At 43.5% G+C, this 27455-nt stretch overlaps 1 protein-coding gene across 1 annotated transcript; it reads left to right on the top strand.

Annotated features, from left to right (window-relative positions):
• Positions 1 to 3871: 3871 nt before the first annotated feature.
• zgc:56585 (SDR family oxidoreductase) lies at positions 3872 to 7709 on the top strand. Its single transcript, XM_023984792.2, has 7 exons — positions 3872 to 4133; positions 4328 to 4451; positions 4951 to 5057; positions 5508 to 5604; positions 5880 to 5956; positions 6723 to 6886; positions 7321 to 7709. The coding sequence occupies exons 1-7, from the start codon at positions 4041 to 4043 to the stop codon at positions 7469 to 7471; spliced, it is 813 nt and encodes a 270-aa protein (XP_023840560.1). The 5' UTR covers positions 3872 to 4040; the 3' UTR covers positions 7472 to 7709.
• Positions 7710 to 27455: the final 19746 nt, after the last annotated feature.

Raw genomic sequence — 27455 nt, forward strand, 5'->3', positions numbered from 1 at the left:
ATCAAGGGAGACACTCAAGTGTTTTAGTACTATATCTCTTGACACAATGATGAAKATAATCATGGCCTCTAAACCCTCAAATCTGCAAACTGGACCTTATTCCAACTAAACTACTGAAAGAGCTGCTTCCTGTGCTTGGCCCTCCTATGTTGAACATAATAAACGTCTCTCTATCCACCGGATGTGTACCAAACTCACTAAAAGTGGCAGTAATAAAGCCTCTTTTGAAAAAGCCAAACCTTGACCCAGAAAATATAATAAACTATTGGCGTATATCGAATCTTCCATTCCTCCCTAACATTTTTGAAAAAGCTGTTGCGCACTGCCTTCCTGAAGACAAACAATGTATACAAAATGCTTCAGTCTGGTTTTAGACCCCATCATAGCACTGAGACTGCACTTGTGAAGGTGGTAAATTACCTTTTAATGGCGTCAGACCGAGGCTCTGCATCTGTCCTCGTGCTCCTAGACCTTAGTGCTGCTTTTGATACCATCGATCACCACATTCTTTTGGAGAGATTGGAAACCCAAATTGGTCTACACGGACAAGTTCTGGCCTGGTTTAGATCTTATCTGTCGGAAAGATATCAATTTGTCTCTGTGAATGGTTTGTCCTCTGACAAATCAACTGTAAATTTCAGTGTTCCTCAAGGTTCCGTTTTAGGACCACTATTGTTTTCACTATATATTTTACCTCTTGGGGATGTCATTCGAAAACATAACTGCTATGCAGTTATGAAATGTACACACAGCTGTACATTTCAATGAAACATGGTGAAGCCCCAAAATTGCCCTCGCTAGAAGCCTGTGTTTCAGACATAAGGAAGTGGATGGCTGCAAACTTTCTACTTTTCTTAATTTTAATTTTACCCCCTTTTTCGTGGTATCCAATTGTTAGTAGTTACTATCTTGTCTCATCGCTACAACTCCCATACGGGCTCGGGAGAGACGAAGGTCGAAAGCCATGCGTCCTCCGAAACACAACCCAACCAAGCCAWGCCACTGCTTCTTAACACAGCGCGCATCCAACCCGGAAGCCAGCCACACCAATGTGTTGGAGGAAACACCATGCACCTGGCAACCTTGGTTAGCATGCACTGCGCCCGGCACGCCACAGGAGTCGCTGGTGCGCGATGAGACAAGGATATCCCTACCGGCCAAACCCTCCCTAACCCGGACGACGCTAGGCCAATTGTGCATCGCCCCACGGACCTCCCGGTCGCGGCCGGCTGCGACAGAGCCTGGGCGCGAACCCAGAGTCTCAGCTAGCGCTGCGATGCAGTGCGCGAGACCACTGCGCCACCCGGGAGGCCCCCAAACTTTCTACTTTTAAACTCGGACAAAACAGAGATGCTTGTTCTAGGTCCCAAGAAACAAAGAGATATTCTGTTGAATCTGACAATTAATCTTGATGGTTGTACAGTCGTCTCAAATAAAACTGTGAAGGACCTCGGCGTTACTCTGGACCCTGATCTCTCTTTTAACGAACATATCAAGACTGTTTCAAGGACAGCTTTTTTCCATCTACGTAACATTGCAAAAATCAGAAACRTTCTGTACAAAAATGATGCAGAAAAATGAATCCATGCTTTTGTTACTTCTAGGTTAGACTACTGCAATGCTCTACTTTCCGGCTACCCGGATAAAGCACTAAATAAACTTCAGTTTATGCTAAATACGGCTGCTAGAATCCTGACTAGAACCAAAAAATGTGATCATATTACTCCAGTGCTAGCCTCCCTACACTGGCTTCCTGTTAAGATAAGGGCTGATTTCAAGGTTTTACTGCTAACCTACAAAGCATTGCATGGGTTTGCTCCTACCAATCTTTCCGATTTGGTCCTGCCGTACATACCTACACGTACGCTACGGTCACAAGACGCAGGCCTCCTAATTGTCCCTAGAATCTCTAAGCAAACAGCTAGAGGCAGGGCTTTCTCCTATAGAGCTCAATTTTTATGGAATGGTCTGCCTACCCATGTAAGAGACGCAGACTTGGTCTCAACCTTTAAGTCTTTACTGAAGACTCATTTCTTCAGTAGGTCATATGATTGAGTGTAGTCTGGCCCAGGAGTGTGAAGGTGAACGGAAAGGCTCTGGAGCAACGAACTGCCCTTGCTGTCTCTGCCTGGCCGGTTCCCCTCTCCACTGGGATTCTCTGCCTATAACCCTATTACAGGTGCTGCATCACTGGCTTACTGGTGCTCTTCCATGACGTCCCTAGGAGGGGTGCGTCACTTGAGTGGGTTGAGTCGCTGACGTGGTCTTCCTGTCTGGGTTGGCGCACCCCTTGGGTTGTGCCGTGGCGGAGATCTTTGTGGGCTATACTCGGCCTTGTTTCAGGATGGTAAGTTGGTGGTTGAAGATAACCCTCTAGTGGTGTGGGGGCTGTGCTTTGGCAAAGTGGGTGGGGTTATATCCTTCCTGTTTGGCCCTGTCTGGGGTATCATCYGATGGGGCCACAGTGTCTCCTGACCCCTCCTGTCTCAGCCTCCAGTATTTATGCTGCAATAGTTTATGTGTCGGGGGGCTAGGGTCAGTCTGTTATATCTGGAGTATTTCTCCTGTCTTATCCGGTGTCCTGTGTGAATTTAAGTATGCTCTCTCTAATTCTTTCTTTCTCTCTCTCTCTGAGGACCTGAGCCCTAGGACCGTGCCTCAGGACTACCTGGCATGATGACTCCTTGCTGTCCCCAGTCCACCTGACCGTGCTGCTGCCCCAGTTTCAACTGTTCTGCCTGCGGCTATGGAACCCTGACCTGTTCACCGGACGTGCTACCTGTCCCAGACCTGCTGTTTTCAACTCTCTAGAGACAGCAGGAGCGGTAGAGGTACTCTCAATGATCGGCTATGAAAAGCCAACTGACATTTACTCCTGAGGTGCTGACTTGTTGCACCCTCGACAACTACTGTGATTATTATTATTTGACCATGCTGGTCATTTATGAACATTTGAACATCTTGGCCATGTTCTGTTATAATCTCCACCCGGCACAGCCAGAAGAGGACTGGCCACCCCTCATAGCCTGGTTCCTCTCTAGGTTTCTTCCTAGGTTTTGGCCTTTCTAGGGAGTTTTTCCTAGCCACCGTGCTTCTACACCTGCATTGCTTGCTGTTTGGGGTTTTAGGTTTAGGCTGGGTTTCTGTACAGCACTTTGATATATCAGCTGATGTAAGAAGGGCTATATAAATACATTTGATTTGATTTGATTTATGACTCCAGTATACAGTATTTTCTTCATTCCATAATGATTCAGACTATAACAGCTATTTTCAGTCTGTTTAAAAAGTTTTGCATAAATACGTAATACAGCCAATTATGCTAATATTATTAGCTAAAGGTTTTTAGTAAGCCATAACTAAGGGTCCYAGGACAGCGCCCCCCAAAATTGTAGCCTGAAGGCACAGAGTTTCTAAACTCAGAGGCGCAACATCGCGAAACAGACCAAAAATTTCAGGCCGGAGTTTGGGGTAAGAGAAATGCTATTTCTTTACTTAGTTATTAATTTTCTCGAAATCTAAAGGCACAACCTAGATTCGAGCCAATGTCTTAAGTAGTTGAACATGTTATTACTCCAACCTCGTGAAAGTGACAAACTGACACGTTTTCATTTTCGTCAAAAAACTACTTTATTAAGTCGGAGTGCCTTCGAATTGACGGCTCACACATGCGCAGTTCGGCACGAGACGGCCGTTKGACCCAATGACGTGTTTCTACGCATGACCTTTGCTAGCCAACTGAGCCATGACATCGCCTACGTGATCGGGGATATTTATTGCAGAAGCAGTTTTAGCCTATCTTCATACTGTACTGTCTTTGCTGAAGGTGTACCACCGTTCTACAATGCGCGTGCGCTATTCTTCAAATAACGATCCGACGTCATTYAAGGATTTTGATTGCCAAATCAGGTCGCTTCTGACATGGACTCAGCACTGAGTTTAGAACATTTCTCCGCGARTTCAAAAGTGTAGTTCTTGTGTGAGTTTGAAGAAGTTTGTTACCGCGTCTTCTCTGCTTATTAGGCTACCTTGTTTCAGTGATGGCGTTACATGGCAAAGTGGCTTTAGTGACTGGTGCGGCAGAAGGTTTGGGAAAAGGTTTCTCAGAAATTCTTTTGCAAGAAGGAGCAAAGGTAAGAGTGCGCGTCAGTGTTATCATCAATGAAACTGGTTTGTTTTTCACTGTCAGAATACATGCTACAATGTGCGTTACGTTTTGTAAATMATTTCTAATATTAAAAGAAAAAAACGTAATCAAAATAGATTTATTCGATGTTACACGATTTTCTTTAGTAAAAGTAATATATTGGTTGTCCTGTGTGTTTAGGTAGCCCTGTTGGATATAAATGAGTCAGGGGGGAAGGATTTGAAGGCGGCCTTTGATAAAGAATATGGACCAGACAGAACACTGTTTCTTACCTGCACCGTTGAATCTGAGGAACAACTAAAAGGTAGTGATTTCCGATAATGTTGATGAACAAAGATAAATATTAGGCTACAATTATCGACTTGCCACAACTGAAGTTTCCTCTGGGGAAAATACAATTATTCCAATCTATACATCTTGTTGGAATATGCTTGAGGAACTTTGAGCAGCAAAGTGCGTTTGTAAATTCGCTCTGGCTATCTACTCCGATTTCATTCTCGTTGGAGAGCGTAGAACAACTGATGAATTTACAATCGCTCAAAACCCGTTGAATATGGCCGGTGTCAGTAAACGTCTGAAAAAAGCGTAATTAAATAGTTTTCAGCAGCACAGTTAGTCACCAACGCTTGGAATTTCCGGACAATCTAACAACGCTCTGAATTTAAGAACGCCCTGAGCGCACTCTGTCACTCCAGATTGAATTTACTAACACACCCAAAATAACAAGTGAGAAGTAACTCCCTCGCACCTTTTTCTTCACTTTGCAGCTCATGGTGACATTTCTATGTATATTCTGTTGACAGATGCCTTTGAGAAAACGGTAGAGACGTTTGGGGGCTTAGACATCGTCTGCAACAACGCTGGTATCATCGATGAGACGAACTGGGAGAAATGTGTGTCTATAAACCTCGTAAGATTAAGTATTTTTTTCTGTTGCATTAGTACGGAGTTTATTCTGAGTCTTTAGGGAAGCTGTTGCCAAAAARAATTTTGGTTGTTAGCTGAGCAGTCGGAAAAAAAGCGTCGAATATTTTGCCTATGAAGTGCTCGTATATAAGATTATACGTGACAGAACTTGTCTTGTCTGTGTAAGATACACACCATACATATAGAAAACACATTTATGAAAAGTATGTTAAGTGGTTGGTATGAATATGTATTGTCATTGCTCTTCTGTTTATAGGACTATGATTGTTTTATGGCAGTTCTTTTCTTATTTTTCATCTTTTATGACTTTTCCATTTTCATGTCTTGTTTTTATTTTGGGAATACTCTCTTAAATGTTCAGATTGTTTCTATTCCATAATGTTAAGCACATTTGGCTGCTGTACTGTTATGATCATCCTGTGCTGCCCTACAGAATGGAGTGGTGAGAGGCACGTATCTGGCTCTCCAGCACATGAAAAAGCAGAACAGAGGGCAGGGAGGGGTCATCATCAACGTAGCGTCTATGGCAGGTGCAGTGTCCATTTTATGTACTTCCACGTCAGTTACGTTCCACTTCAGTTATTATAGTGACAATTCAAGAGTTCCTTGGCTGACTCCCGATACCCAAATGGCACTCGATTCACTATCATTTTGGAACATTAAGTGCACAACTTTTGACTAGAGTCCTATGGGCCCTGGTCAAAAGTAGTGCACTAAATAGGGAATAGTGTGCCGTTTGGGATGCATCCCTTGTGTCTTCTGTTTTGACATCTAACTGAAATGATATMTCTCTGCCTTTCCATAGGTCTGGGTCCTCTGCTGACTGCTCCCATCTACACAGCCACCAAACACGGGGTGGTGGGGTTCAGTCGGGCTATGGCGGTATGTCCCTCTTAGAATCAGGAAATGGTGTGCTCCACTCGGTCTTTAGCAGCTGCAGAGGTCAAACAAACAGATGTTTTGACAACAGCCTTCATCATTCTCTCCACCCAGGGGTGAGACACTGATCATAGGGTTCTAAAGGCAGGAGGATTGGGAAAAGCAAATGGCCAGGAGTTTCTACAGTAATAGGTTCTACCAAGGGCCTTGAGTTTTTCCTTGCCAGGCCACATGGTCAGGAAAAACTCAGGGTTCTAGGCATGGGTGCGTAGACAATTTCTCAGTGTGACTTCACATGCTTATTTTGATCATGCACTGTGTGAAGTCAATTGATTCCAAAGAGCCAGAGTATGTAGATTATTAGACTAACGCGCACAATTAGGATTTGTCTCAAATGTGGCGTCCCTATGGGCCCTGGTCAAAAGTAGTGCACAATAGGGTGCCATTTGGGATGCACAACAGGTTTGATTTAGATCCTTCAGAGCACTTAAGTATCTTTGAGTAAAAGCAGACATCAGATCAGAAAGACGATTGCTTATATCTCTGCAGCACATACAACCAGGGTGACAAAAATGACATCTACTTTTCCTGCTATCTGCTGCATTTGCATTGTAACTGTGAGAGAACGTGGTAGCAGGACATTTGATCATTTGCACAGGAAAACCACAACAAAAATAATAGCTGAACGTTAGTTCCTCATGCTCAATTTCGGTTCCCTGCGTCAGTGGACAGTAAACGGGGACTGATGCTTGTGTGTGTTTTCTGACAGGATGTCTCCTGTTTGTGTGACTACGGGGTGCGAATTAATGTCCTCTGCCCTGCATTCGTCCAAACCGCCATCCTCTCCTCCCTGAGTTCAGAGGCGACTGCGGGACAGTTCGCAGGTCTGAGGGGAGTGGCAGAGAAACTACTGGAAAAGTTTGGTGTGCTTGAGTGAGTCTATCCTCCCCAGCCCCTTTCATTAGATGGGCAGTGTTCGGTTCGTTACCCCCACCCCATGTAGCCTACTACAGCACAGAAGCACACACACTTACAATGAACACTAACACATTTAGAGCAGTGAACAAACTACCTACTAAACTACAGTGTTGTGGTGATTTACACAATGACAGTATGCTACAAAATCGCATCCCACAAACAAATAGACGTTAATACCTTGCATGGTTTGTAAGACAGTCAACTGATAACAATCCAGAATATTGCTCCATACCATCCAGAGAATTCACTAGTAACAACAGGGGCTTGTCAGTGTTGCAACCTGTAGGCAGGTTTGTGTACTCCATGCTCACTGCTAGGTAGGGAAGAGCAGAGCGGGTTGATCTGTTTTACAGTATGCTAAGGGCGTGTTGTCACATGTTTCGTTTCAGAGTCTCCGAGGTAGCCAAGAACTTCTTGAAGCTGGTGACGGATGAGAGTCGAAACGGAGAGGCCCTTTTGGTACAGAAGGAGGGAGCTTCATATGTAACGTTTCTCCAAGTGYCTTCCCAGCTGCCCAGTATCCTTGCCCCATCTCTGTAGCAGAATCCCGCCCCCAGCTAGCTGGTATGTCTGCAGTCTAACACAAGGCCTGGACCTGTGTGTTCTGGTGTTCTGGACCTGTTGCTTGTATGAAATAACTATTGTGTAAACAACATGATTGTATTATCACCTCCCACTATATAAGGGACATGTAACCATTTACTCTTCGAGTTCTTCCCTGTGAAATCAGAGATCTCATTCTCGCAGCTGCATGATTAAAGATTTTTCTATTATAGAATTACAGTTTTTTTTGATTGCTTAAGCACGATTTTCAAAACAGGGCCCGTGTTTTCAAAACACTACACACAATTAGCACAACCACACACCCAATTAGCAAAACACTACAGATCCTTTGCAAAATTAAACACTCTTGTAAAAACTATACACTTCTTTTTAAAAACCACACTTTGTTACCATATGAAACACACACGMTTCACATTACTATACTCTGTTTGCACGAGTTACACTCTGCTGRGATAAATCTAAAACACTGTTAGCTCGTCTACTTCCCTATGATTAGAGTAGGCTACTATCAACAAAGTACAAATATAATGTAAATTCACCAAACACTACACAAGACCAATGTTGCAGACTGAAGAAACTCATTTATTTCTCAACACGCCCAAAATGTTGACATAATTCATGATTCATAATACTGTAACCAAARGTCACTTTACGTATTGTAAGTTCAAAAAAWAWWAATAATAATYAATAACTAGACATTGTCTCTTCGCCTAGCTGGATCTGGCCAGAGAATTTCATCAACATCGCAGGCAATGTTGTCATTAGCAAGACACCTTGGAAAGAAACGTCTTGAATGACGAATCCATCCTTGCATTGCTGCTACCTCCATCTGGTCACAGGCCTCCATGGCTTGGATGAGGGGTACCTCAGCCTGGAGACGGAGATCATATACCTTCCACCGCCATGCCGAGAAAAACTATTCTATAGGGTTGAGGAATGGAGAGTATGGTGGAAGATATAGGACGGTGAAATGTGGATGTTGCTGAAACCAGTTCTGAACCAGAGCAGAGCGGTGGAAAGACACATTGTCCCAGACAACAATGTATTGCATATGATCGATTTGATTTGCTGCTGTTATGTTGTGCAATTGGTCCAAGAATGTAAGTAAGCTGTGTTGTAAGGGCCCATATGGGCATGGCGGTGGAGGACCCCATTCTGTGTAATGGCTGCACAGAGTGTTATATTACCCCCACGTTGCCCTGGGACATTGACTATAGCCCTGTGGCCAATGATGTTTCTTCCCCTCCTTCGTGTTCTCGTCAGGTTGAACCCAGCCTCATCTACGTAAATGAACTCATGCTGGATCTCCTCTCCATCCATTCGTAAAACTCTGAAAAACAGTCAGGCAAAATTGTGTAGTTCAGTGTAGATCTAGTATACATATTACAGTACAGTAAAAGATTATGAGACAGTATGCAKGATCACACTGCTAAAGTGAATACATACCTCTTCATAATCATGCCGCAGTCGTTTCACCCTTTCGGAATTGCGCTCGAAAGGCACTCGATAAATMTGCTTCATTTGAATATGTTTTTTTTTTTTAGGATGRGTGCCAGTGTTGATATTGAGACCTGATGGATATCGTTGAAAATGGCGTGGTTATTGACAATGTTAGCTTGGAGCTGCTTGAGTGTTATAGTAAACATGGTTTTGGCCAACAATGCTATCTCCCTCTCTTGCTGTTCTGTGAACATAGGAGGCCTTCCCCCTTGTCGTCACTGACCCTCAATCCTATGTAGGAAAAAAAAAAACAGTATACAATAGTACAGTAATTTCACAGGAAAAGGTAACAGAAGTGCTGATAGTGCATGGAATACAGTACTGTAAGCAGTTACTGAAACCGTGCAGATGTTTTTGATATGATGATATTTTTTACAATACCTATTTTCCAGTCAAAATGTTCTCATCACACTTGCCACTGTATATCGGCTTAGATTTGGCTGTACTCGCAGTCCAGCCTCCCTCAACGTCAGGCCGTGGTTGACAACGTGGTCAACCAGTGTTGCGCGGATCTCATTTGTCAGATTCGGTCCTCTTTGAGCACCTTCTTGTCTTCCTCGTCCTCCTCCTCGTTCTCCTCGTCGTCCTCGTCCTCCTCCTCATCCTCCTCGTCTTACTCTTTCTCTGACTCTTTCCATTGTGCTTGAAGACCGATGAACTCACCTGCTGCTTTTTATAGTGCTTATACACCTGATTGGTGTGTCTACAATTAAGCAAACGAGTGTTTGCACACCTGATGACTGTGTTGAACCAATTGGTTGGACGGTGTGGTAATTTGACAGTCAGTGCTTTGGTATTGCAAGGACGTGACTTCATGATAGATTTTTGTGTGTAATGTATGTTAAGTGTGTTTAGTGTTTTGCAAATCACTGTGTGTAGAGTTTTGCAACAAGTGTGAGGTTGACAATGTGCTTATAGTTGTGCAAATATGGGCTGATGTTTTGCTTCTTGAGTGTAAGGTTTTGCTAATAGTGTACTACTTTTAATTTTAGTGTGTAAGCAATCAAAAAAAAATGTAAATGGTCTCTGCCTTAATCTTTCGATTGAGTTTTCCATAACCTTTGGTGCCATGACCCAGATGAGAGTGACCTGACTTCTTCCATCCGTTACGCTCATTTGGTCCGAGACATCCCTCTGGCCAGTTGAGGACTTATGAAGCGTCTGTTTCTCAAACTAGACACTCTAATGTACTTGTCCTCTTGCTCAGTTGTTCACTGGGGCCTCCCACTCTTTCTATTCTGGTTAGAGCCAGTTTGCGCTGTTCTGTGACGGGAGTAGTACACCGCGTTGTACCAGATCTTCAGTTTCTTGGCAATTTCTCATATGGAATAACCTTCATTTCTCAGAACAAGAATAGACTGATGAGTTTCAGAAGAAAGTAATTTGTTTCTGGCCATTTTGAGCCTGTAAACGAACCCACAAATGCTGATGCTCCAGATACTCAACTAGTCTAAAGAAGGCCAGTTTTATTGCTTCTTTAATCAGAACAAGTTTTCAGCTTTGCTAACATAATTGCAAAAGGGTTTTCTAATGATCAATTAGCCTTATAAAATGTATAAACTTGGATTAGCTAATACAACATGCCATTGGAACACAGGAGTGATGGTTGCTGATAATGGGCCTCTTTACGCCTATGTAGWTATTCCATAAAAATCAGCTGTTTTCAGATACAATTGTTAATGTTGTAAATGACAATGTCTACACTATTTCTGATCAATTTAATGTTAATGGACAAAACATTTGCTTTTCTTTCAAAAACAAGGACATTTCTAAGTGACCCCAAACTTTTGAAAGGTAGTGTAAGTATTCAGACCTTTTGCTATCAGACTCGAAATTGGGCTCCGGTGCATCCTGTTTCCATTGATCGTCCTTGATGTTTCTACAACTTGATTGGAGTCCACCTTTGCTAAATTCAATTGATTGGACACACACCTGTCTATATAAGGTCCCACCATTGACAGTGCATGTCAGAGCAAAAACCAAGCCATGAGGTCAAAGGAATTGTCCGTAGAGTTCCGAGACAGGATTGTGTCAAGAAACAGATCTGGGGAAGGGTACCAAAACATTTCTGCAGCATTGAGGATCCCCAAGAACACAGTGGCCTCATCATTCTTAAATGTAAGAAGTTTGGAACTACCAAGACTCTTCCTAGAGCTGGCCCGGCCAATCGGGGGAGAAGGGCCTTGGTCAGGGAGGTGACCAAGAACCCGATGGTCACTGACAGCGCTCCAGAGTTCCTCTCTGGAGATGGGAGAAGCTTCCAGAAGGACAACCATCTCTGCAGCACTCCACCAATCAGGCCTTTATGGTAGAGTGCCCAGACGGAAGCCACTCCTCAGTAAAAGGTAATTGACAGCCTGCTTGGAGTTTGCCAAAAGGAACCTAAAGACTCTAACCATGAGAAACAAGATTCTCTGGTCTGATGAAACCAAGATTGAACTCTTTTTGGCCTGATTGCCAAGTGTCACGTCTGGGGAAACCTGGCATCATCCCTACMGTGAAGCATGGTGGTGGCAGCATCATTCTGTGTGGATGTTTTTCAGCGGCAAGGACTGGGAGACTGGTCAGGATCGAGGGAAAGATAAACGGAGCAAAGTACAGAGAGATCCTTGACGAAAACCTGCTCCAGAGCGCTCAGGACTTCAGACTGGTGTGAATGGCATCCCTGTGAACAGAAGTTATCATGTTTGTTTTTAAACCTTACAATGGGGGTAAAAGCAAAACATTGTTTGGGAGTGATCCATGTGTGTTAGCAGTAGGGATTGAGAGGGTTTTCCTATTGGAAAGAATCGGGGGCAAGACTTTTGTTTTAGAAGTGGCAACCTCTGATGGTCCTCCCCCATAATTTGTTGGGCCATCTAAAGCTAATTTCCTGAATTTTTACACAATCCTGTATTAATTATGGATCCCCATTAGCTGCTGCCAAAGCAGTAGRTACTCTTCCTGGGGTCCAGCAAAATTAAGGCAGTTTATACAATTTTAAAACATTACAATACATTCATTGATTTCACAACACACTGTGTGCCCTCAGGCCCCTACTCCGCCACGACCACATATCTACAGTACTAAATCCATGAGTATGTATAGTGCGTATGTTATTGTTTGTGCGTATGCATGTCTGACAATGTTTGTTGCTTCACAGTCCCTGTTGTTCCATAAGCTGTTTTTTAAATCTAATTTTACTGCTTGTGTCAGTTACTTGATGTGGAATAGAGTTCCATGTAATCATGGCTCTATGTAGTACTGTGTGCCTCCCGTAGTCTATTCTGTACTTTGGGACTGTGAAAAGACCTCGTGGCATGTCTTGTGGGGTATGCATGGGTGTCCGAGCTGTGTGCCAGTAGTTTTAGACAGACAGCTCGGTCCATTCAACATGTCAGTACCTCTCATAAAAGTAGTGATGAAGTCAATCTCTCCTCCACTGTCAGCCAGAGATTGACATGCATATTGTTAATATTAGCTCCCTGTGTACATCCAAGGGCCGCAGTGCTGCCCTGTTCTGAGCCAATTGCAATTTTCCCAATACCTTTTTTGTGGCACCTGACCACACAACTGAACAGTAGTCAAGGTGCGACAAAACTAGGGCCTGCAGGACCTGCCTTGTTGATAGTGTTAAGAAGGCAGAGCATCGCTTTATTATAGACAGACTTCTCTCCATCTTAGCTACTACCGCATCAATATGTTTTGACCATGACAGTTTACAATCTAGTTTTACTCCAAGCAGTTTAGTCATCTCAACTTGCTCAATTTCCACATTATTTATTACAAGATTAGTTGAGGTTTAGTGAGTTTTGTTCCAAATACAGTGCTTTTAGTTTTAGAAATATTTTGGGTTAACTTATTCCTTGCCACCCACTCTGAAACTAACTGCAGCTCTTTGAGTGTTGCAGTCATTTCAGTCGCTGTAGTAGCTGATGTGTATAGTATTGAGTCATCAGCATACATAGAAACTCTGGCTTTACTCAGTCAGTGGCATGTCGTTTAGTAAAAATTGAAAAAAGCAAGAGGCCTAAACAGCTACCCTGGGGAATTCCTGATTCTAACTGGATTATATTTTATAGGCTTCCATTAAAGAACACCCTCTGTGTTCTGTTAGACAAGTAACTCTTTATCCACATTATAGCAGGGGGTGTCAGCCAATCATCATTCATTTGTCTAAGTGCTGTGCTTGTTGAGTGTTTTTCCCTATAAGCATGCTGAAATTCTGTTGTTAATTTGTTTACTGTAAAATAGCATTGTATCTGGTCAAACWATTTTTTCCCAGAAGTTTACTAAGGGTTGGTAACAGGCTGATTGGTTGACTATTTGAGCCAGTAAAGGGGGCTTTACTGTTCTTGGGTAGCAGAATGACTTTAGCTTCCCTCCAGGCCTGAGGGCACACGCTCTCTAGTAGGTTTACATTGAAGATGTGGCAATATCGTCTGCTACTATCCTCAGTAATTTTCCATCTAGATTGTCTGACCCTGGTGGCTTGTTGTTGTTGATAGACAACAATCATTTTTTCATCTCTTCCACACTGACTTTACAGAATTCAAAAGTACAATTCTTGCCTTTCATAATTTGGTCCTATATACTTGGATGTGTAGTGTCAGTGTTTGTTGCTGGCATGTCCATCCCTAAGTTCGCTTATCTTTCCAATGAAAACGTCATTAAAGTAGTTTGCAAMATCAGTGGGCTTTGTGATGATTCAATAAATGAAGGAGTTGGCTTTTTTCCCAAAAATGTCATTTAAGGTGCCCCAAAGCTTTTTACTATCATTCTTTATATCATTTCTTAGTTTCATAGTGTAGTTACTTTTTATTTTGCATATCGGCTGATATAGCCCAGTAATATAATATAAGGGCCATGTGAGAATCTCTGGTAATTTAACTTAAGAAATAAGTTATTTTTGCGCATTTGATATTGCCTATTGTTAGGAACATGGCTGGTAAGTGAGCTGCGCCTAAAATAGCATTGCGACACTGCGGTTGGGTTTGGGACCAGTTCTTGCGGGAAGAGGGTGGGATTAGGACAGAAAACCAGCGGGTGCAGGCGGGAGTGGGATGAAGAAATCGGTCACAGGCAGACCTCTACACTGCACCATGACAGTGAAGCCTGTAACATTAGAGCTGTTTATTACTGTCAGTGTGAAAAGTAGGCAATTAGCTAGGGATACTGACAGATCAATAACGTTACACTGACATACCGACTAATATAACTCACATTGCACTGAAAAAACGTCAGAATATCAATCCTCAATCGTTGGCCGATGGTTTCATCGTTTGATTCAGAAAATAACTAACATTAGCCAACTTTTGGCCAGCTCTCTCTAACGGTACATCAACTGGTGAAATCTAGCCAAGTTAATTTACTTCTGAAACGGGACAAAACAAAGGCTACAAAACTTTTCCACACAAACAACAGCTGTTAGATAGTAATAAAGCCACCTCATATCGCTATCTGATGGATAGCTAGAGCTGACCTGGCTGTGGTAGGAACTAGCTATAGCTTATTTATTCCCCTCACTCGAGAAGGAATGAAACATTAGTGAATGTTACATATCAGTTACAATACTAGCTCAAACTGCGAATAAACACAAATATTTTTTTTAAGGTAAACAGCAGTTACCTTGCAAGCTACATCAGTCAACTAAAGAGTAGCCAGTTTATGTTCTGCTTGCTTTTACAACTCGATGGAAGAGCGCAACACACACACTGAACTAAGCTCAACTTTCCTAAAGCACCCTGCACTGCTTTTTGTATCACATTGTAATGATAAAACCCTAGTGAAAGTTGCACCCCTGGGAAGAATAGAAGGGAGGTCCTAGTTGAAGGAAACTGACATGGAGACTAGTGAAATTAACCAAGACGTTGATAAAGAAAGTCAAATGGAAAGGTTCATGGTCTATCAGTGGAGGTCAAATTGAATGTGTTTTGACAGTATGGTGAATGGTAATATGTTAATAGCTTTCAGATAGCACTCTATTAATGCAATATTTTAGTAATTTGAAAAAGCTAAGGTTTCAATACAAGTGTGAAAAGCATTTGGTTGCCATTGTTTGGTTTTATTTATGTGCCTAAGTGAACAGAGTGATTGAGCCTTGGGACTGATATTAAATTAAAGGCTGGTGTTTGGGTTAATATAAGGCTTCCTGTGGACCCATAGATAAGCCGCCAGTGAAAGTGAGTGGTACTCACTGAACTCAAACAGGCTGTAAGGGACACCGTGGGAAAATTTGGAACAGAGGTATGAATAATTGAATAAAATACATTTAGATTATTTCCAATTATTATTTATCAATTTGATAGAAGTTGAATAAGACCAGTGATTTAAGTAAGAAGATAATGTCATCTGAAACAATCATCTGTTTCCTTTACGCGGTACGCTGTCCACAATTGAAGTGAGTAGATCCAAATGTTTTTATTACAAGGGCTGTGGGGAAACAAGAGCTGGCTGATAAGCCAGCACCAACTTTTTGAAGGCCCTAGCAGATTTGTTATACAACAGGTTTCATATTTTGACTAGTTGATGACCCATGGACAAAAGATACAGAACACAAGCCATACGTCAAGGCAACAGGTCTAGACAATAAGATTACAAGAAAAGGGCTCTGGGATTGTTTACTTTAGAAGGTGCCTATTTTGCTTAATGCGACACTGTATTTTTATATGTAACCTTTATTTATGTAACCTTTATTTAACTAGGCAAGTTAAGAACAAATTCTTATTGACAGTGACAGCTTACCGGGGAACAGTGGGTTAACTTCCTTGTTCAGGGGCAGAAAGACKGATTTTTACCTTGTCAGCTCAGGGATTCAATCCAGAAACCTATCGGTGACTGGCCCAACGCTCTAACCACTAGGCTACCTGCCGCCCCCATCTGGTGTCTCCAGTATGATTATGTATACGCATGGTTTAATCAAGGCTTCCTGCCCAAAATGCASTAACTCAATTGAAAAAGAGAGGGACGTACATAGGCATGGTAGTATAGAATATTGCATTTTTAGGACAAATTAAGATGTACTTAGTTTTCACTATGCTACAGTACATGTTTATTTTCTCTTTCAGGACTGATGGAATGTCCACTACTAAGTTTTCTGAATAGTTCATACAATGATTCTGTATCTCTCCCTTTGAAAGGCTTCCTGAGGTAGGTGCCTTGGGTGAGCAATTAGTGAAATTCTGCAGTACTGTAATGTATAAAGGTACACGGATCCAGCTGTTAAGGGACATCCCTAATGAATTAAGGCCTGGCCATTTGTTTGTTTTTGCCCTATGTTTTACCACACACAACTGCATACACACACAACCCACCAAAGCAAGGCATATATAATTATATTTGAAACAACATTATTCTTAATTAGACATAATCTAATAAACAAATGTTTGCATAACCAAAGACATGAAATCTGTCTCCAACATTGTATTTAGCTATGTATAAAACGTTCATATAGGCAGTGAGGTCATTGAGAATAACAATAGAAAAAAGTTATTGTGGGTAATTTAGGGATAAATATAGTGAAGGATCATGAATGTTAAAGATTTGTTCACAGCTGTATGCTGATAACATTTTGCTTTACATCACTAAACCAGAAATTTCACTCTGAACATTAGTTGACATCCTGAAAGAATATGGGACCTTTTCAGGATTCAAAAATAAACCCATCGAAAAGTATAATTATGCCTTTTAACAGGGCAGCTATGCAGAACCCAATCTTGGACCAGCCGTTTTCTTGGAAACCTCAGAAAATAACATCTTGGGATTGCAAATTCTTTCTGAAATTATTTAYACATATCAACTGAACTATACTCCACTTCTCAAAAAGGTTGGGGAAGAATTGGATAGATGGCGGGATTGACCAATTTCTGTTATTGGGCGGGTCAATTGTGTACAGATGAATATATTACCAAAATTCTTGTACCTTTTTCAAACCTTGCCTTTTACTATTCCCAARGTTTTTTTCAAACAACTTAATAGGAAGGTTTCTTTATTTCGGTGGAAAGGGAAACCCCCCCAGAGTGAAACTCACAACTTTATGCCAACCATTCTCAGAAGGACTTACTCTACCTGACTTCCAGTTGTATTACTGGGCATCTCAGTTAAAGGCTGTGTGGGTATGGCAAGATACAACAACAAGTTCACCCTCTTGGAGACAGATAGAGGAGGAGTGACTGACCCCTGCTACATTGGCATCTATACCTTATATTAGCCCACCTAAAGCTTTGCTAGGTCTCATAAACAACACTTTCATTAAAAACACTTTAAATATATGGATTGAAGTCTGTAAACAGAAGGGCTTAGATCTATATATGAACAAACACCTTTCCATAATAACCCCATCTTACACAAAGCCCTGAGAGATGGTTTTACATTTCCTTGGTTCAACAAAGGAATTAAAACATTTGGTCATCTCTATAGAGAAGGTGAACTACTATCCTTTCAACAACTGGCATTTCATTTTCAGTTACCTCAAACTCATTTCTTCAAGTACCTACAGGTTAGGCATTATGTTGCCACTCATCAGGGAGGTAGGATTCAGCCCATGAGTAAACCTATAACTGATCAACTGTGGCTGGAGAGGAAATAGGTAAAAGCTTTCATTTCCTACATGTACTCTGGTCTTCAAGCTCTGTTAGGGAACGATGAAGCTCTGAAGGCTTGCATGAAGTGGCATGATGACCTTGGTCTCATTGTTGAGGATGAAAAATGGGGAAAGCTCTTTTAAGATGCTCAGCGTCTTTCATTTAACACAAAGAACAAGTTGATGCAATTCAATACTTGCATCAACAAGTAGGGTCTACTTTACACCAGAGAGACTGTATAAGATGAATTTTAAATATTCAACATTTTACCCAAGGTGTAAAACGGGAGTGGGCACACTTATGCATATGTTTTTGTCCTGCCCTGAACTAGGCAATTATTGGGAAGACTTTATTCAGATCTTATCACAGGTCACTAATATGACGGTACCACTAGATCCTTCCCTTATTCTTCTTGGAGATGACTCTGTTCTACCAGTTAATATTGGTAACAAAACCAGATTCATTCAATTGGCAGTCATTGCAGGAAATAAATGCACAGCTATTATATGGGAGAGTCGCACTCCGCCAAGCAAGCAGATGTGGCTAAAATAACTATCTTCCTATATTCCATCTGAAAAAATAACGCACAATTTACGTAATAAACCCTTTGAATTTACTGATGTCTGGGGGGACATTCAGCAGTTTCTGGAGATGTCACCTTAGCTGCCTCATTATTCCTTTCTTCATTAATGTATTATTATTTGTTTTTGTATTGAATCATTTATTTTCTGGCAAGGAATGTGAAGGTCATTCTGTTTCTTTTTGTTGTTGTTAATCAGTGAAGCTAAGGGGGGGGGGGTTCATGTTGTTGGAGAGGAAGGTGCCTGCTGGAGGTCATTTTGCAGGGCTCTGGCAGTGCTCCTCCTTGCACAAAGGCGGAGGTAGCGGTCTGCTGCTGGGTTGTTGCCCTCCTACGGCCTCCTCCACGTCTCCTGATGTACTGGCCTGTCTCCTGGTAGCGCCTCCATGCTCTGGAACACTACGCTGACAGACACAGCAAACCTTCTGCCACAGCTCGCATTGATGTGCCATCCTGGATGAGCTGCACTACTGAGCCACTTGTGTGGGTTGTAGACTCCGTCTCATGCTACCACTAGAGTGAGAGCACCGCCAGCATTCAAAAGTGACCAAAACATCAGCCAGGAAGCATAGGAACTGAGAAGTGGTCTGTGGTCACCACCTGCAGAATCACTCCTTTATTGGGGGTGTCTTGCTAATTGCCTATAATTTCCACCTTTTGTCTATTCCATTTGCACAACAGCATGTGAAATTTATTGTCAATCAGTGTTGCTTCCTAAGTGGACGTTTGATTTCACAGAAGTGTGATTGACTTGGAGTTACATTGTGTTGTTTAAGTGTTCCCTTTATTTTTTTGAGCAGTGTATATCATTGTATGTTTGAATTAGTGCTCATATAAACTGTTTTCATCACTGCCCGGTAAACACATTCTTGTAAGTTGGAGCAACTGTACATGATTATATGGGGTTGCTGTACAGATTTGAGCACTTGACATGACGTTGACATTTCTGGTTATGTCTCACTTTAACATATAATAATGATTATGATCATTTTTTTCATTAAGTTTCTCTCTGAGTATAACCTAACACCATGCCACACACAACACACACACACACACACCACACACACACACAACCACACACACACACACACACACACACACACACACCACAACACAACACAAGACACAGACACAGACATAGGGTCATTCATTCAATGTAAATTACATTTTCTTTTCAAATCTTCAGTCCCGAAATGCGGTTACACATGATTATTGAACAATACTCCATAACACATTTATATTTATATATATWTTTTTWAATTCCTTTCTTAGAGAAAAAGGCCTTGAGAAGGGTCTTTTGTAAACCATCAGTCTCTAAATCCCAGTCTTCAAGCTGTGAGCACGTCAGACAATGTCTCTTCCATGACGGATCTCCAGGGCCTTCCAGGTTTCGTATGTTTTCTTTTCCATGATAGATCAACCTTCTTGCCTTCTAGCCCAAGTTATGTCTTGAGGACAGAAGGGCCCATCGTCATAAATGTTCACGAAAAACAACTGTATTTGTTTCATATCAAGCGCTTTAAAATATTCTCCCCACCTAAAGCTAAAGACAGGCACAAAATAGTTGACCACTGTGCTTGCTTTTGAAAATACATACGAACTAACAGATTTGGTGGCATTTGAGCTATTGAATTCGGCACAACCTAAAATTGTCCCTTTGGAGTCTGGACTATATGCCACTGAATAAATTCTTATGGCTTTCAGATCATCTCGACTGCAGACTTCCTCTTCCAATGCGTACCCAGGCAGGGATGTTCCAGTCAGGTCCTGTTTGATCTGACATAGAGCAAGTCTTATCTTAAGCCATTTTCTCGTGCGTAACGCAAGCGAAAAACTCCCTGGCTAAAAAAGGGTGTTGAGGCAGCTGTTTGTGAAAATCTTCACTGTTGAATCGTCTGGTTTGGAAAATGTAACCCGTATGTCCTTCACTCGTATCAATCACGCCATTAAAACAATCAGGTGCATCACAAAGAATGGCATTGATGTTTTTGTCATTGTGTTCCTGACATGAAGGACACAATACACCGAGAGTTGGTCTAGGAGCCATGTTTTATGTAGTTTATCTCTCTTGAGGTTTCTTGCCACTCGTGGTGTTCACAGGTCTTAATTATACTCAGGCAGACCTACCCCGGAAATTGCTTTTTCATATACAAGGGGTCACAAGACACACAGCAGATCCATAAGTTCACTTKAAAATTTTCCAACTGTTTCACATTTTCTCAATCACCTCACATCAATCACCAGGACATTTTTCTTGCAAACATTTGCTTTACCCAAAACAGCTCCACTATCATGTTACATGAGCACTCACTCGACAGAGAAATGTACTGAAAAGAACAATTTAAACCAGGTATAGAGCATCTTTTAAATGCTTTACAACAATGAGTCTGAAGGAAAGAAAAGGGAAAAGACAGACTCACTTAATAGTTTTCAATGACCTCTGTTCTGACTTTCTGATCACCCTCGCTAGAATGATCAGAGACATTGGTTGAAATGTAAATGTAATATGTTAAACACTGATAATTATGAAGTGTTTATCATGGTGTGAGTCATGTGTCCAAAGGAGGAATGCTTGTGGAAAACAACACAATGTGTGCACCAAAGAATGTTAAGGGCTTGTAGAACAGAATAAAATGGTACGCACCAAAATGTACCACGATCGCAGCACAAAACTGTGCCCAATGTCTAATTTGTCAAGAACACAATGCAGGAAAGCAAGTACTGTGTCACGACTTCCGCCGAAGTCGGCCCTTCTCCTTGTTCGGGTGGTGTTCGGCGGTCGACGTCACCGGCTTTCTAGTCACCACTGATCCATTTTTCAGTTTCGTTTTGTTTTGTCTGTATTACACACACCTGGTTTCAATTCCCCTATCATGTTCCCTATTTAACCCTCTGGCATTCATTTCTGTTCTGTCCGTGATTGTTTGTTCGTTAGTGGTTGTTGTTAGTACTTGTGTGTTTGTTATATTCCCATTGAGGAATTTTTGCTTATTTTTGAMTAAACGCTGTGGTTTCGCTCAACACCTGTGTCCTGCGCTTGACTCCGCTACTTCTCTGCACACAACCCTGACAGAATCACGGACCTGTTCAAATGGAGTCAGCAGGTGCAGCCCTTCTCTCCCAGTAGAGGAGCAAGTCCAACAGCACGCGACCATGTTACACAGTCTAGGGACAGCCATGGATCGCGTGCTGCAAACAATGGACAGATGGGAGAGAGGAGGTATCCCGGTTAATCATACCCCATCACCTCCGCCCGCACTTCAACCTACACCGATGTCCATCCCTCCATCGTCAGGACCCAGTGGGATTCGACTCTCGCTCCCAGGAGCGTATGACGGAACAGCAGCCGGGTGCCAGGGGTTCCTACTACAGCTGGAGCTCTACCTGGCAGCTGTTCATCCGTCCCCTTCGGGATGCGAGAGGGTGGGCGCCCTCATCTCCTGCCTGACTGCCTGGAGTGGGCCAACGCCATCTGGGGAAGGGAAGGCCTAACCCTGGATAACTATGATGACTTCTCTCGCCGCTTCCGGGCAGTCTTTGATCATCCACCTGAAGGGAGAGCGGCGGGAGAGCGATTGTTCCATCTGAGACAGGGGATGAGGAGCGCTCAAGAATTCGCACTGGACTTCCGAACTCTGGCAGCTGGTGCGGGATGGAATGAGCGGGCCCTGATCGATCACTACAGGTGTAGTCTACGAGAGGACGTTCGTAGGGAGCTAGCCTGCAGGGACACCACTCTCAACCTGGACCAGCTGGTGGATTTATCTATCCGGCTGGATAACCTGTTGGCCTCCCGCGGACGTCTAGATCGGGGTCCGCCCGTTCCATTACCCAGCCCCTTGGATCCAACACCGATGGAGTTGGGAGGGGCTGCTAGGAGGGAGACCGGAGGGGGGACCATTCCCTGCACCAACTGTGGCCGCAGAGAGCACACTGCTGGTCGGTGCTGGGGTGTTTCTCCTGGAAGTCGAGGTAGCAGGCGGAGCACTGGTGGGTCATCTCAGGAGAGTAGGCACACAACTCACCCAGAGCCCTCTGTTGCACACATGTGGTTACCCATAGAATTTCCTGAGTTTTCCTCGCATCCCCAGCATAAGGCGCTAGTAGATTCAGGCGCAGCTGGGAACTTTATTGACCGCTCTTTGACATATAGATTAGGGATCCCTATTGTTCCTGTTGATGTTCCCTTCCCTGTACATGCCTTAGATAGTCGTCCTTTGGGGTCGGGGCTGATTGGGGAGGTCACAGCGCCCATTGCTATGAGAACGCGGGGGGATCACGAGGAGAGAATTAATTAGTCTCTTCTTGATCGACTCTCCAGGCATTTCCTGTTGTGTTGGGTCTTCCCTGGTTGGCCTCTCATGATCCGATTATTTCGTGGCAACAGAGGGCTCTCAAGGGATGGTCCTGTCAGTGTTCAGGGAGGTGTGTAGGTGTTTTCTTAGGTGCCACTACGGTGGAAAGTCCAAACCAGGTTTCCACCATGCACATTCCCCCAGAATATGCCGATTTGGCACTCGCCTTCTGTAAAAAGAAGGCGACTCAATTACCACCCCATCGACCGGGGGATTGTGCGATAGATCTCTTGGTAGACGCTGCACTTCCCAGGAGTCACGTGTATCCTCTGTCACAGGAGGAGACGGTGGCTATGGAGACATATGTCACCGAATCTCTGGGACAGGGATACATTRGGCCTTCCATCTCACCTGTCTCCTCGAGTTTKTTTTTTGTGAAGAAGAAGGATGGAGGTTTGCGCCCGTGTATTGATTATCGAGGTATAAATAAGATCACGGTAAAATACAGTTACCCGCTACCACTCATAGCCAGTATGACCGAGTCATTACACGGGGCGCGCTTCTCCACAAAATTGGACCCCAGGAGCGCTTACAACCTGGTGCGTATCAAGGGGGGAGATGAGTGGAAGACAGCATTTAGCACCACTTCTGGGCATTATGAGTACCTCGTCATGCCGTACGGGTTAATGAATGCTCCATCAGATTTTCAGGGACCTGCACGGGCAGGGTGTAGTGGTGTATATAGATGACATTCTAATATACTCCGCTACACGCGCCGAGCATGTGTCCCTAGTGCGCAGGGTGCTTGGTCGACTGTTGGAGCATGACCTGTACGTCAAGGCTGAGAAATGCCTGTTCTTCCAACAGTCCATCTCCTTCCTAGGGTACCGCTTTTCAGCGTCAGGGGTAGAGATGGAGAATGACCGCATTTCAGCCGTGCGTAATTGGCCGACTCCAACCACGGTAAAGGAGGTGCAGCGGTTTTTAGGGTTTGCCAACTACTACCGGAGATTTATCCAGGGTTTTGGTCAAGTAGCGGCTCCCATTACCTCACTGCTGAAGATTAAGGCTCCTGCGGTGGATGAATGGTTTCGGCACTCAGAGGAGACTTGGAACGCTGCCCATGTGCGGCTACAACGGGCCATCAGGAGACAAAAGGCGAGTGCCGACCGCCACCGCAGTGAACCCCGGTGTATGCACCAGGGGATCGGGTCTGGCTCTCGACCCGAAACCTACCCCTTCACCTGCTCTGCCGGAAGCTGGGTCCGCGGTTTGTGGGGCCATTTAAAGTCCTGAGGAGACTGAACGAGGTTTGTTATAGGTTACAACTCCCCCCTGATTACCGTATTAAACCCTCTTCCCATGTGTCTCTCCTTCAGGCCCTGGCGGTCCGCTCCAGCAGTCTGAGGTGCGGGAGGTTCCTCCCCCCCTCTTGACATCGAGGGGGCCCGGCGTATATCGTAAACCATCATGGACTCAAGGCGTCGGGCGAGGGCCTTCAGTACCTCGTGAGTGGGAGGGGTACGCCCGGAGGAGAGATGCTGGGTACCGGTGGAGGACATTCTAGATCTGTCAATGTTACAAGAGTTTCACCGTCCACCGGATCGCCCTGCACCTCGCCTCCGGGTCGTCCCCGAGGCCGGTGTCGTCGCGCTGCTGGAGCCGCGCGTCAAGGGGTGGGTACTGTCACGACTTCCGCCGAAGTCGGCCCTTCTCCTTGTTCGGTGTGTTCGGCGGTCGACGTCACCCGCTTTCTAGTCACCACCGATCCATTTTTCAGTTTCGTTTTGTTTTGTCTGTATTACACACAACCTGGTTTCAATTCCCTATCATTCCCTATTTAACCTCTGGCATTCATTTCTTGTTCTGTCCGTTGATGTTTTTTTCGGGTAGTTGGGTTTTGTTGTTAGTACTTGTGTGTTTGTTATATTCCCATTGAGGAATTTTTGCTTATTTTTGAGTAAACGCTGTGATTTCGCTCAACACCTGTGTCCTGCGCTTGACTCCGCTACTTCTCTGCACACAACCCTGACATACTGACCTCTTTGTCAAGCCTACCAGTCCCCTGGGGCTCTTTTTGAAGAAAGCAAATAGATTTTGTTTACATACTTGCCTGTAAAATAAAAACATAGATTTTGGTAATGGTTGACAGCTACTCCAAATGGATTGAATCCTTTCCCACATCAAATGAGGAAGCAAAGACTATGGCTAAGTGCCTGTCATAAGACATTGTTCCGGGATTCGGTGTACCACAATGTTTAGATAGTGATAGGGGAACACATTTCACCTCAAAGATGAAGAAACTGTGTGACATGATGCAAGTTAAGAGGAATTTGCATGTACCATTTCAACCACAACATTTCTGGACTTGTAGAATGCTACAATGGTGTTCTGAAAAATACATTTGCAAAAATATGTTTTCAGGTAAAGTGCTTAGGGAAAGACACCTGGATCCACGCCTCCCACTGTAACCAAGCAGCAAAGCCAGAAAAAATATGTTACTCCTGTTACTCCTACAACCCAGTAGGGGCACTCTGCTTACTCTGGGACTCTGGGGCTGTGGGCATCCTTTGGGTGGTAGCAGACTTTGAGCAAGAGGAGGGTGAACGTGCTAGTAACCTCGCCCCAACCTCTCTGCTCCAACGAGGCCCAGTTTCAACAGGTGGAAGGCCAGAAGTAGATGACTCCGCTAACCTGAACCTGGACCCTGATGACCCTGTGGACCTGAACCTGGACCCTGATGACCCCATGGACCTGAACCTGGACCCTGATGACCCTGCGGACCTGAACCTCTGGACCCTGCTGACTCTGCTGACCCTGCGGACCTGAACCTGGACCCTGCGGACCTGAACCTGGAACCCGCTGACCCTGCGAACCTGAACCTGGACCTGATAGAAGAAAAAGAGGACATGAACATTATGGGGTTTTCCCTGGGTCAAACACTTTGTTACAATTAGCTAGTAATGTCTCTGTACTACAGAATGTATCAGATTGTTGGGGTTGTGGATTGTTACCAGACAGTGCTGAGACTATGCCATTAATAGCTATACCCCTCTGTACTTATGAAATATAGATGTTGACCAAAGCAACAACCTTAGAGACAGAGAGCTTGATTGGGTGGAGGATGAGATGTTTTACATGAGAAGATTTGATTTTAATAWTCCCACCTCTCTGCCCAAGCAACCCATCACCCTGGCCTACTCTTCACCCAGGTTATTTGTGTTATATAGAAAATGAAACCGGTCTCCAGTTGGGGGAAAGTCATTGTAAGTATAACCTTTCTGTCTACAATAACATAACCCTGCCTTTACTGTTGAGAAATGMAACATTCCACCCTAACATGTCGTTAGGAATACGTTATAAACTCAAGAATGTCAGTGTGTATGCTAAACCCACTTCCTCAGTAAGTGAAACAATGTGCGTGGGGGGAAAGCCTACTATTATCCGCCTACAAACTGGTCAGGATCCTGCGATGCTGGAGGATCCTGCCTCTGTTGTTCCTGCTGTGCGTCCAAGTAAGCCCAAATCACCCTTTCTCCCACTTGTATAGGAGGACCATTGTAGCTGGCCCTGCAAAACGTTTTTGCTCTGCATTAAATCTCATTTATGGCATGACAACGTCCTTGATTCCATTCGAGAAAGAATTGGTAATGCTACTGCTACTGCTTTGGAAGAATGAACTGCTGAACTTGTGGCTATACGTACCATGGTCTTACAAAAATAGATTGGCTTTGGATATTCTCCTAGCGGKTAAGGCAGGGTTTTACTGAATACATTTCTTTAAATGGACAGTTCTGTGTCAATTCAAACTGTCTTGTGCAAGTTTTAAATTGACACAATACCGTTTTGCAAAGGTGTCAGCTAGAGATGACGTGCAGGACTTGCAGGGATTTGTAGTTTTGCATGACTTCTACGTTGATGCTAAACTTGTGATTTGTTGGGAGAGTTGTCTGTCTGAAGGGACCATTTCCCGGAATTTTTTCCCTCCCCTTTACGAAGTTACCAATAGACTTTGAGACTACCCGGKTGGTGACTTGCACTCTACTCAATCAATACTTTACATAGCTTGGAGTACAAAGCAATAAGTTACTTTACATCTCATAATCATAACAAGTACCTTAGCGAAGCCACCATCACACTAGCATGGGAGCCCCGTGGAGTGACGCTTAGGGGAACAGATATACATTAAACACCGATAGACTGTCTGAACTCCTGAATCAAGGGCAAAATACATCTGTGTAAAAAAACAATCAACACCTGTTCTTTCCACGCTCGACTGACCAGGGGAAGCCAGGTGAAAGCTATGGGTCACTTATTGTATTGTCACTTGATAAATCCATTTCAATCAGTGTAGATGAAGGGGAGAAGACAGATTAAAGAAGGATTTTAAAGATGCACTATGAAGAAATTGCTCCGCCATTTCCTGGTTTCAAATATCTAATCGTTTGCCTCATTTATAGTTAATGTGACAAAATAAGCAAGTATAGTGTAGAGCAGGGTTTCCCAAACTCGGTCCTGGGGTCCCCCATGGGTGCATGTTTTTGTTTATTCCCTAGCACTAGACAGCTGATTCAAATAACCAACTCATTATCAAGCATAGATTATTTGAATCAGCTGTGTTAAGCTAGGGCAAAAACATGCACCCGGGGGACGGGGGGGGACGGGGGGGTTGTGTACAAAACCGAAAGTAAAAGAAGCCAAAACTAAACTTAATGGGAAGCATAGAAATAGTGTATTATTATTATTTTGTGTTGAGGTGCTGACTAATGGCGAATAAAATGTAAGCTATAAAAATAAGTAAAGAGAGTTGCACGCTCCATATATAAACTCCCTGTAATTTATTGGGTAAACCACCAATGTTTCGGCATCACTGTGACTTTAACCAACCTGTGACTTTAACCAACCTGGTTCTGGTTCAAGCATTCATGACATTAGCCTGAAGAAAGCACAGTAATGCCGATAAGTTGGTAGTCATGATAGATGGAGGCTAATGACTGTGTTGTCTAAATAACACTAGAGTGGCC

The sequence above is a fragment of the Salvelinus sp. IW2-2015 genome, linkage group LG4q.1:29 (assembly GCF_002910315.2).
Source record: "Salvelinus sp. IW2-2015 linkage group LG4q.1:29, ASM291031v2, whole genome shotgun sequence".
Classification (NCBI taxonomy): Eukaryota; Metazoa; Chordata; class Actinopteri; order Salmoniformes; family Salmonidae; genus Salvelinus; species Salvelinus sp. IW2-2015.